At 38.2% G+C, this 12,208-nt stretch overlaps 1 protein-coding gene across 2 annotated transcripts in view; it reads right to left on the bottom strand.

Annotated features, from left to right (window-relative positions):
- The window catches only part of LOC113230620 (hillarin), a 120,819-nt gene that overhangs the window by 4,510 nt on the left and 104,101 nt on the right, over positions 1–12,208 (bottom strand). For both annotated transcript variants that reach the window (XM_026464615.1, XM_026464616.1), the window contains 8 exons: positions 9,203–9,319; positions 7,927–8,126; positions 4,466–4,688; positions 3,150–3,376; positions 2,586–2,804; positions 1,935–2,143; positions 1,603–1,733; positions 694–951 (listed from right to left, as the gene is read on the bottom strand). In XM_026464615.1, coding sequence (XP_026320400.1) covers positions 694–951; positions 1,603–1,733; positions 1,935–2,143; positions 2,586–2,804; positions 3,150–3,376; positions 4,466–4,688; positions 7,927–8,126; positions 9,203–9,319 — 1,584 coding nt within the window. The remainder of the gene's footprint in view (positions 1–693; positions 952–1,602; positions 1,734–1,934; positions 2,144–2,585; positions 2,805–3,149; positions 3,377–4,465; positions 4,689–7,926; positions 8,127–9,202; positions 9,320–12,208) is intronic.

Raw genomic sequence — 12,208 nt, 5'->3', positions numbered from 1 at the left:
TGACGATGATCCTAAAGACTGTTCGAATCTGTGTGGCAGTATGTAGTTATAGTCAGGGATAAGAGAAACATACTTTATTTTGAGTCAAATGTATTGAGCTCTTAGAACAGATAGTTTCATAAGAATTTTGAAATACATTAAACTTGCCACTGTTTATCAGCTTTACATGATTTAACAATCGTTACGCTAGATTTATATAAATACTTACGATGTATTTGCCGAAAACATGCAAGTTGTGCTAACGTTTCTCTTGCCCCAAAAGATGGAGTAAGACGAACAGTCGTCGTATTTCATAAAAAGGTAAGTTATACCTCGTGAACACGAGAAACTCTTGAGAACTCAAGATTTCACAACTGTCAAATTTGTTTTTCCGCCTTTTGGATTTGGAACATCGTAGCGACATCTCTTTAAAATCGTTTAAACTATAAGATTTGTTTGTCGACTGTTTTATCGATTTGTTTTATCGACTGAGGGACTATAATGCTAAACTAAGGCTTCAAGTCTCTCTTCCCCCTGTGTTTCTACCCATTCTGACTATAAGACTAAGACTTTAATTTCTAACATATGTATAGTAATGCCTCTCGCTAACGGTGAAGAAACAAGCACTAAATAAATTAAACCATGTTTTTTTAATGGAAATTTAATGCGTTACTTCTTTTTTATCATGCACAGAAAACTTGAAGTGAAATTTACCTGGTGGGTAATGGGTACAAGGCCAAACAATCTAGTGGCCTTCGTAGGTCCCCACTCTCCACTCGCACAATCTGGCAAGGGAACCATCACAGTCTGCAGCTCTGCACAGCAAATCTTGAATTTGCATACGCTTTTAAATTTCATTGGTTCTCCAGTGAGGTATTCTCTGGGAGTAACTGCGTTCGCGAAGATATCCAGAAGGAACGCCCCGCTGCAAGGTGCGTGGACCCTGAATGAGACCACGTTGCCGACTACAGACTGTAAAGGAAGCATATACATATATGAAGCTCCATTTTGTCAAATGCAAAATTGAAAATTACTGTGAACACTGGACGTTAGGAGTCGATACTACTGAGGTAGTTCGAATTCAAATGTTTCCCGTACTGAATCGGTTCTATTGCGCGGGTCGAGCGGGCACTGGCTTTATTTGAGAATTTACTTTTTTACGTACGATATTAAAGCAATTTGAAAAATTATATCGTATACTATTCGTGTCCTATTTAGTTCAGTTGATATAAAAAAAATAATTAGTATATATAAAGTACGTATTGAATATAGCGGTTTTCTTGTAAAATTTCGAGGTAAGTTTGAGTTTTTTTCTATCTTGAAAATTTTTAGAAATCGTGTTTTCACTCCGTATACTAATCATTGTATATCATCAATTACTATATATTCTTACCAAAGTGATTGATTCACCACTCTTACTGTTGTGCGGAATCAACTAAAGCCATTTGAGGTTGTGTTAATTCTTAAGAATTATACACAGCAGTGGCCTTGGCTGCTGATCTCTTACAAGCCAGGACGTTTTTGATAACTCTCATCGCGATAGAGAAAATTATTGCCAGATAAACTACACTATGTCAATAAAAAAGTGTGCTAATATCAAGAACAAAACATTAAAATTTGTACCTGCATAACAAACCGTTTGAGGCTGACTCCATCGAAACCATCTCCTTCGGTGTCGTAAAACTTAAGATTGTAGTGGAAGATGAGCGAGCTCTGCATGTGTGCCGGCATGGCTATGCGCATAGTCGCCGCACCTGCAAACGGTAATATTGGTATATTGCGTCAATACGTGTGAAGGTTAAAACATGTTACATTACGTAACTACTCAACGGAAGAAAATCAATTCAACAAAAAACATTGTAACTTTGGAATATCTTCTTCGGGTGCTGAGCAAATCTGTAATAGGTACAACTCTATTTTGATAGCTTCTATAGGCACACTTTTCTTTTGCTTACCTGTGGAGTCAGTATACATAACAGCTTTAGTATTCGGGTCGCTAAAGTACAACCCATATCTGAAGAACAATGATCGCACAAATGGCAGCTCTTCGAAGTCGTGAAGTGTGATCGGCGTTTTCAGAAGTTGCCAGTCGGGCTGGAGAGGGAAGAATTCGTAGATGAACTCACGAGGGTCTGTCAGGAAGTAGTGATCGTCGTATTCGTATCTGGAATTTTTAGATGAAAAACGCAATAAGTGTAATGAAATTATAAGATCTACCTGTTGTCTTTGGACAATGAACCTAAGTTAATAAAATAAATATGATAACGAATTGCTTAAAAGCACATCTGTCGGTGGCTGTGACGTCGTCTAAAATGGAGTACCACAAAGATCGGTTCTTGGCCTACTAACAATCAACGGAAATACCCAAATTTGTGGTTCACCTAGTGAGTTCCCACACTACGGGTCGTATTCTAGAACTCTACTCAATGCTCAGTCAGGACTTGAGTATGATTCAAAGCACTAGAAATCATACTCAAGTCCTTGCCATTAGGGTCGTATTTCCAGTGCTTGGAATCATACTCGAGTCTGCTCAAATCCTGACTTGAGCATTGAGTAGAGTTCTGGAATACGACCCTACGTTTTCCTTCCAGATCGTATTAACTTACCTCAAACTATCGCTTTTTCCTCTATTCCCGGGTTTTGGTGCATCCTTAGCATTCACCAAATGCCGTGCGCCCCAGTTGCACTGTACGAATCTCCACGCTCCGGCGACGTACACTGCGTTCCACGAATTACGGAAGCGGTTGTCTTCGAAACGGACTCCTGGTTGGTAGCCCGCTGATTTACTGTAGCCTTTGATCACCACGCAGTGAAGGCCAGCGTAACTATACGATAAAAAGAATATAATTAGAATTTTTGAATTCTTTCCTATGATGCCACACCTTCGAACGATGATGATGTTTTTAGGAATAATAATTGTGTAAGTTTCCTAAATAGGGTCAAGTAAAGCTGTGATATTTGCATATAATGTCTATATTGTAATCACGCTGGAAATGGTTACTTTTAAGGTTTGGTCGAAACAGTTTCCAAGTGTTAGAGATACTGTTTATTAATAATTATGAATCCCTTAGAAAGAGCATCCTAGAATCAACATTGAAGTATGATCGATTTAAAGTTAAGTTGATAGTAGGTACAGAAAAAGTTGGCAAACAAATAAATTATTTTCTTACCTGCACAATCTCTTAAACAGTACATGGTAACTTTCTGTGCCGTGCTTGATGCCTCTCAATAAGCCAAGAGGCGAGTCACCTCTCAGGTTGTCGTCGAACTGAATGTTATTCAGGTTCTTCACAGTGATCCAGCGGAATATGGTCCTCGCCTTCTCCACGTCTGTAGCACATCGCCCGACTAGTTGCCGAACAAGATCTGTGAAGGTCTTTTGGTCTTCTTGTGCCACCTGCAACATAAAGTGAAAATAATAAAAACGTGGAAGTATGCAGTAGTAGAAGTCAATTGTTAGATGTTTTAATTTACGTAGATTGGGTGTAGTACTGCTAGTAGTAGTACTACTTATTGGGTGTAGTCCATTGAGGAGCAACCTCAGTGCTTATTTTTAACGAAGTTATAAGTTTGAAAATTTTGTCTGCGTGTTTGCCATCGTAGTTTACCATCGTAATCGTCATCGTTCATCGTAAAGGATGAGTCGATTTCAAAGCAGTTTTTATTTGTAAGGATAATTTTAATATTTATGGGCCTAAGCTATGATGTTTGATGAACATATAGACAGGCGTTTAAAGATCTGATTATCTTTGAACAGCCGTCCATATGTTCATCTCATCTGAGATCCCTACTCAGCTGCCTACACTAACTGCGAAAAGAACTCCCTACACTAAAAGAGATCCCTACACTAACTGAGAAAAGAGCCGATGCTCTTTTCTTAGTTAGTGTAGGGTGCCTATTCTCTTTTCTCAGATAGAGTAGGAAGTTGATGCTCTTTTCTCAGTTAGTGTAGGGATCTCTTTTAGTGTAGAGAGATCTTTTTTCAGTCAGTGTAGGAAGCTGATGGTCTTTTCTCAGATAGTGTAGAGATGTCTTTTAGTGCAGGGAGTTCTTTTCTCAGTTAGTGTAGGGATCTCTTTTAGTGTAGAGAGATCTTTTTTCAGTTAGTGTAGGGAGCTGATGCTCTTTTCTAAGTTAGTGTAGGGACCTCTTTTAATGTAGGGAGTTCTTTTCTCAGTTAGTGTAGGGAGCTGATGCTTTTTTCTCAGTCAGTGTATGGAAATCAGTTATGAAATAAATATTTACTTTATTTCCATTTCTTCAATTGACTTGAAATTTTGTATATAACCTTGATCTTATGCTGCACCCAGTACAGTTTGTAAACTACCGAACTCTTCAACTACTTACAGTAGAATTATCGTGTTTGGGCTCATTAAATTGGTCTCGACTAGTTGTTAACTTACGGATGGTGATCAATGACTTCGTTGACATTTTAGAGAACAACGTTAGTTATGTAACGGAGGTGTTCAAATTTTAATTTACTAACCGATATCGCAATTTTGTCGACATCAGCGAATTCAATAGGGTCTGTATAGATATGGAACTTGGATATGAGCGGGGGTTGTGGTGGTGGGGCTCGAGCTGGATAAGGAGGCGCCTCTTCGCCATCCAAGTATAGTGATGACTCAGCCATGTACTCTGATCTGCGTTCTTGGATCAGCTCCATCATTTCGTGGCTTTGCTTTTCGACTAGAGCCGCTGTTGCTGCCCTGTAAGAAATAAGAACGTACGTAAGAAGAAACAAATTAGAACTGGGATTATAACAGTGCTTCTGTCATAAATTAATTGATATGTTTCAAGGTATTAACTGCCTCCGTGGCCGAACTGTTACCATGCTGGATTGCCACGCAGAGGTCCCAGGTTCAATTCCCGAAACGGGAGGAATATTTGTATGGCCTACATTTATTTCTCTCGTGAGTTTGGGTGTAATTTGTGGTTGTCTATATGTGTGTCCATGGCACCCGCGACACAGGGTTTCCCTAGTGCGGGGCTATGTTGAGTGTGTGCGTTATTTATTTATTTCTCTCGTGAGTTTGGGTGTAATTTGTGGTTGTCTATGTGTGTGTGTCAATGGCACCCGCGACACAGGGTTTCCCTAGTGCAGGTGTAGAATGTGTGCGTTATTGTGCGTTATTTTACAGAAGGAAATGAGAAGAAAGCTCTCGCTAGATTTACGTCAGTCTTATTCTAGTTCAACTTTTGTGATTCGTTATTTTCGTTACTTAGAGAAAAGCATGCCTTCAAGATAAATACGGTAAAATTCTATTCTTGTTTTTGATTAGGTTTAGTCGTTGTGTAGGTATTTTTTTATATGTTAAGTATTTAAAACCACCTATCTACCTCCGCTCAGGTTCCAGCTAAAAACAAACTAGGATATCTACTACTATCTATAAACTAGTTTAGGATATCGTTTTCTCAAATACTGTAATTTATTTTCTAATTTAAAGTAAAAAAAAAAATTGACTACTTAAGGCTCGCCACCATCCCCGTTGGTGTGCCGCCCGGGGCCATGGCCTCCTCTGCAACCAGACTGCAACGTGGGCGCTATGCCACTATAGTTGAAGAGCAATTAATCTTAATCAAGTGTCACTTCAACTTTAAATTTATTATAAGCGTTTAAACTGTTACCACTGTTGTTACACTATTTGTCTCTTGTTAAATCCATACGTAACCTGCTGTAAAAATAAGTTATCTAATAGTTTGTGGTCCAATTAGGCTCGGACTTGCAAATTGTATTTATGATTTAGATACATAAATTACACACTTTTTTATTTTGAATACGGAACCGGATATAATTATCGAAATTGTCATAGACAGTTGCATAATTTGAGACTGTGCCTCTAGGTACTATGAGTTTACAGCGCCTTTTTCTAGCAACCGCATGAAATATTTGACAATTTCGTATAGCAAATTGTACAGCCCCGAGGCGGGCCCGGGCGCTATACAATGACCATGAGGAGAGGCAAAATTGTCTATTATTTTTTATGATATCAAGTGGACGCAATTAAGCAAAAAAAGATCCAATCCATAAAATTATCAAAAAATGAGTTACATGTACCAAACGGTTCCTAAAGTCTAACCTCTTAGATCAGCAAAAAATCCAACATATAAACATAAACAAATATCTCTGGAGTTACATGACATTATAAGTTTTAAAAATAAAACAAGCGTGAGAAACCTTTTTAAACTTCAAACTGCCATATCTTCAAAGTGAGTGGATGTGGATTGGATCCTTTTTGGTTAACTACGTCCAAGTGTCATTTAGTAGCAGTTGAGCTCGTTGTTAGTCCAGGGAAGTACTGCTACCTTACCCATTTCTGCCGCCAAGTAGTAATGCGAGCATTGCTACTGTCCGGTTTTGAAGGGTAAGGGTGCTGGTGGAATTATGGGTACATGGGACTTGTCAACTTGTGTCTCAGTGTGACGGGCGCAGTGGCATTGCCCCTCGCATCTTTGCTATTTAAATCTCGGAGTATCACGATAACTGTTGTCACGTGGTACCAAAAAAAAAACTGACGGGACGAACAAGTCGTGCCTGTGTGCCTGGTAGTAAATTTATCTATGTTTTCTATATTATCAAAGTTCATATTTCTACGATGTTTTACTACATTATTTTCAGTGTTCTTTCATTTAGATATTTTTCTGCTAACACTTAACGTCTCGCCCAAGACAAGCGTGCTCACTTTCCGAACTTTTGTAAATAATTTCTAAAAGAACACCGGTTATTACTATTTCCTTGTTGATTGTATAAGTTTTTTTATAAGTTTCCAGTGTCGCACCGCTTTCTCGAGTTGCCAATTCTTTGCTCAGAGTTTAAGACTATCTAGTTATTGTAGAAATAAGATTAATAAAATTGTATATAATTACACGCTAACTTATTCGAAGTCAAGTAAACCAATTTTAGCTTTGCACGTGGTTTTTAATTATGAAGAGACCGAACAGCTTCTTTTAACGCTATGTTAATTTATAAACATATAGCATCATAGTCCTGTTGTAAGCACAACATTTTCACCTCTTCATAAATGTTTAAAAATGTTTATGCCATGATTTGGAGAATCTCCTCCTAAATCACAGGTCTAATACCTACTTTAGGGATTGGAAACTCATATTTGTAAACATGTACATATTGACTTATGTTTTCACGATTGTTACACATTTAAAACGGGTGTATTTGTTTTTTTTTGTCACCCATGACTGAGAGTCACTTGTGGGTCGTGATCATGGGATCAGTAAAGGGCCCGAAACGTTGGTTTGTTCGAAAAACCAAATATACGCTTTTTAGATCTGAAAAGTAGTGTCATTTCCGATGTGGTACATCTTTAAATACACCTTATATTTTCGGTACTAAATGAACCAAGCATATAATAAATGTTTCATGGATCAAAAACTAATATCCAATTTAGAAACTGGTATTCTTAACGCCATTTCCATATGTCCTTGTTGAACAATTGAATATGTAAAGCCGGGGAATACTTTTTCTTCAGTGATAACAATATTTTGTTATCATTATATTGTAGCCTTTAAAAATAAAAATACAGGGTGGCTCGTAATATATGTCTGGCAGTATATTTGTAACATTTTGTGTAACCTGCATAATTGTGAAAATACTTTATAAAATCTAATTAATATTTTATAAAATCTTTAAGTAAGCGATTCACCATAACAGCTGCAGTGCCGTTCAAAGTTTTAAATTAATTAATTCTTTTTTTAAGTTAGACAATATCACTCACGTTGTTCCGATTGGAGAGTAAGTAACTAAAGCACTTGTGTTATTGAAATCGGTAACAACGACGGTACCACAAACACCCAGACCCGAGATAATATAGAAAAGGTTTCTACATTGAGCCAGCGGGGTTCGAACCCGGGATTTCAGAGATGGCCACGGAGGTAGTCAATAAGTTTACACAAATCAATATCAGTGTTATTATTAAATTTGTAATTTTTTACCTTTCATGCTCAAGCATCTTTCTGGTTAGGCTCTCTTTCTTCTTATCTCGTCGTAAGGTCATATTTTTCTCTAAATCAGCCCTCTCCTGTTGGTGCCGTAACGTCAAGGCGCCGATCTCTGATTCTGGTCTTCGTTTCTTCACCTGCATCTCTTGTTGGAATCTGTTTGTCAGCCTTTCCAGTTCTCGTTCCCATTCATCCTGGAAAATAAGTAAAAAACCTTTGGTAAAAATATCAAGCCAAAACGACCGATTTTGTGTGTTGTGTGTGCGTATGCGTAGGTGCGCGTGAGCGCGTGTGCGCGGATCGGACTTATGTAGGTATGTATTATACACGGTGTTCCACGGGTATGCGAAACGGAAGGAAAGTACTTTAAATTCATATCGGTGCAAACCTATTGCGAATCGTTTTCACCTGCAGTCTGTAGATGGCATTAACTCAAAAAGTATACAGCGCCCTACGTGTCCAATATAGCAATGCCTTCAGCATGCTGTTGGCGCTGCCGTGCAACTGCAGCGCATCAGCAATGTTCGCAGAAGCACATACGGATAGATGGCTTCCAATCCATAATAATAAGAAAGCGACAAGCCTCCTTGATGCAGCGGGTGCGCAGCAGCACAAACAACCTTCTGACCATAGTAGTGGCCAAAGTTGATGGTCCGTTTATTAACTTACTTGTGGTGCCCTCTAAATGGGTCGCCAATCAAATATAATATAATGTCCCTACTAACATAGTTTATGAGTTTGTTACTAACTAAATATGAATCAGGTCCGAAATAAATGCTTATTATTATTATTATATTGTAGATACTTTGCTTCCTAGAGACATTTATTATTTTGAAAAGTAAGTACAATCGAATATTTTTAAAAGTTGCTTGCCTCACTTGGGAATGGAACCGACTAAAAGTAAAAAAAAAACCAACCTATATTTTTATGATGTCGATCGAAAAGGTCATTTATAACAATTAATTCCTTTTAGTAATACAGTATTTAAGGCAATTTGTACGAATACCTAGTCCTAGGTATTTTATTTTAACTTAAATATGTCGCTGATCGCGCACATTACATATTTTACCTCAACCGAACATTGTACTCTGGGAAACATACAAATCCATTAAACGTAAATTACATTAATACAAACATTCTACATACATACATTTGGCTACGTGTCCTTGAACAATTGGTATTGGTATAGTTCATAAATATTTTAATAGGTTATAATACTTGTTTTTGTGTTCTAGTAAGTGTTATAGGCAAAAGAGTAACTTTAACTTACTTGTATCTCCTCTCGTATTCTTTTATTTTCTTCTTCTCGATGCTTCGAGAATTTTCTGTACAAGTCATCTTCTTCCTGTCGGTGCTTCATCTCTAGCTTCGTTTGTTCATCTCGATCCTGGGGACAAAACATAAAATCTATCAAATTACTATTGAGAATCTATTAATGAAATATTCTTTAGTGTATTTTAATAAGTATGATTACTATAAAAAACGGTTACTTTTTATGAGACCAAGTAACGAGACCGATACATCTACCCTTAATATATTATGGGTAGATAAAGAGCTTTAAATCGCAAAGCCTTGGGGGGCACTGCCAATGCGCCCGTCGCCCTGAGATAAAGTTGACAAGTCACATGCTTGTAATTTCACCAACATTCTTACCCTTCAAAACCTGAACAGAGTGATGCTCACATTACTGCATGGCGATAAAAATAGGTATGTTGGCAGGTCTTTCCTGGATGGACAGCAAGAATTCTGCCAACATTCTCTAGCAAATTTCATTCTAGACTTAAATATCCATTTGTAGCTTTCGCTAATTCGGATACCGGCAGTGTATTACATTCCTATGCCTTACATGCGTAAGGCAGGAAGGATGCAGCAAAGCGCTTCGTGCGAAAGAGTGGTATGTCAACGACATAAGGATGGAGTGTTCCGAACTGGAGTAACTCTAATAGACCGGAGGGAGAACGATGAAGGTGAAACTAAATTGTGAAGTTCCTGCGCACTCTCTCCGAAATGTGTCCTATAGAAAACCGACAAGTAGGCCATTTTTCCGCGGTGATTAAGACTTAGAAGCTACTACTCCACGAGAGAGTTGTTGGCGCTGTTGCGTCAAGGTGTGCTTGATAATTCACTATGTAGCAAATTTTCAAAAAGATTCTGCTTGTATTGGTTTCTGTTTAACATTTGAAAAGGAGAATAAAAGTGTTTAAACACTAATAGGTAGTGTATTAAACAATAATATTGCATAATCTCGCAATTCTACACATTTTTAGGTTCTTTTGTCATCAATTTGTACTTTTGTTTGAAATATAGGTACTTCTCATGCTCTAAAAGTTCGTCATTATAGCCTACGTAGCGAGCGTCGAGTGCAACATTTAACCCATAGGGAATAAAACGTATCTACCTAGTTTTATAATTTATTTCGAGTGACCTAGACAAACTCAAACATCCAGTAGGTACTTGCTTTAGTGGCAGAAGCCAAAAATACTACACCCGGTTTTAATTCCGTGCCTTTTCCGCATAGACGGCAGCGCCATATTATTTCTTTGCGTAACGCATTGACTTACAAATAAGTCAATGGCGTAACGCTAAGAATTCACGGAGCGATTTTCAGGCGCGCCCGCCGTGGTTGCGAGACCGCGACAGTACAATTTAGATATGTATGTAAATTTGAGTAGCACATTTCACGACGCGTTTTACGCCCGTGGCGGGGAGCCGCAGCGTCTGCGGGGTACTAGTAGAACCGCCCGGGATGCGGTCACCCGCGCGCTTGGCGATCGACGCCCGCGCACTCTGCGGTCGGTTCGCCCGCGACGATCTCTAGCGTTCGCAAATAACCACGCGACTGGCGATCATCTCCCGCCAAGTTTGTCCCGCTACCGCGGCGACACTACGTGACCGCACAAACCTGCGGTATCGTGAGTACTGAAATGAAACGGATGTCCCGCAGCCGCAGCGGGCGCGGGTGGAAACCGCTCCGTGAGTTCTTAACCTTAGTACGTTTGTGTATGGACCATTTTAGTGATACGACGTAGCACTTAAATCGTTTTTCGTACTTAATTGACTATTTTTTCTCGCAATCAAAGCGAAAAGTAAAGTTTTCACCTTAGAACTAAAAGCCAATATAAACCCTCAGACTTAGAATAATAACGCATAGAAACCTAGCCCGCACACGCTAAGTGAGGCAAGTTAGAGGGTTCCAAACGCGTCCCAGGAGCGCGCGGGCTGTTAGTGCTCAAGGTCATATTGCACCGCGAACAGCTCCAAAATTTTTTGCTAAAAATGACGAAATGTGCGGTAAATGGGTGTAAAAATACAACAGACAAACATAAAATAGACACTAACATCGCATTCCACAAGTAAGTAATGCGTTTCAACTCATATTTTTATGTAAATATTCACTAAAACAGAAAAATTATTTCGCGGCAACAAGATACGAAAGTGTTGCAAAGTAACGAATTTTTTTTCTCCCCATTTTGCTATTCTGTATCAAAATAATTATATTACGTAAATTTTAGTGGTGCCTGTAATTTAGATTTATTTGCGCATCTTGAACTAATATTTACTTTAATAAACAATAAATGTTTTCGTTAACTCCTGTAAGTGATTGGGACACTTAATTATTTTATAATACTTTTAACGGCTCTGCGTTCATGCTTTATTGAATAATTATTTATTTTAATTTTATTTGAATTGGAGCACATATTGCAACAAATTTACAGTACTTATATATTTGTTTCTACTATAGTGTTGGCACCACCAGTACAACTTTGATAGCTTATTATATGTCTTTCTTTTCGTAACTCAAGCGAAATATTTTATATTAAAATATTTTATTTTCTTAAAAGGGGAGCATTCTTAAGCGATTTTTTAATCTATTTTAACAGTTATTTTCTTTAATGTTTGCTTATGGCATTTTCGGTTTTAGGTTTCGAATATGGCACTTATTTCTAAATCCAAGATGCGGGCGCGATTTTTCGAATAATGGCAAGTTGGGTATCGTTTTCGAGATGTTTGGGAATGTTCAATACAAATATGGCACTCATTTCTAAATCCAAGATGGCAAACACGACAGTTCAAACAAAAGCATTATTCGTAATGAGCACCCCCAAATACCTCGAAAACGATACCCAACTTGCCATTATTTGAAAAATCGTGCCCGCCATCTTGGATTTACAAATAGTGCCATATTCACATTGAGCATCCCCAAATACCTCGAAAATGATACCCACATAGCATTTTTTTGAAAAAATCGTGCCCGCCATCTTGGATTTAGAAATGA

This window comes from Hyposmocoma kahamanoa, unplaced genomic scaffold, assembly GCF_003589595.1.
Source record: "Hyposmocoma kahamanoa isolate Upper Pololo Valley unplaced genomic scaffold, ASM358959v1 64, whole genome shotgun sequence".
Taxonomy (NCBI): domain Eukaryota; kingdom Metazoa; phylum Arthropoda; class Insecta; order Lepidoptera; family Cosmopterigidae; genus Hyposmocoma; species Hyposmocoma kahamanoa.
Note: the sequence above shows the minus strand (reverse complement) of the source record. Positions and strands in the feature narration are given on the sequence as shown.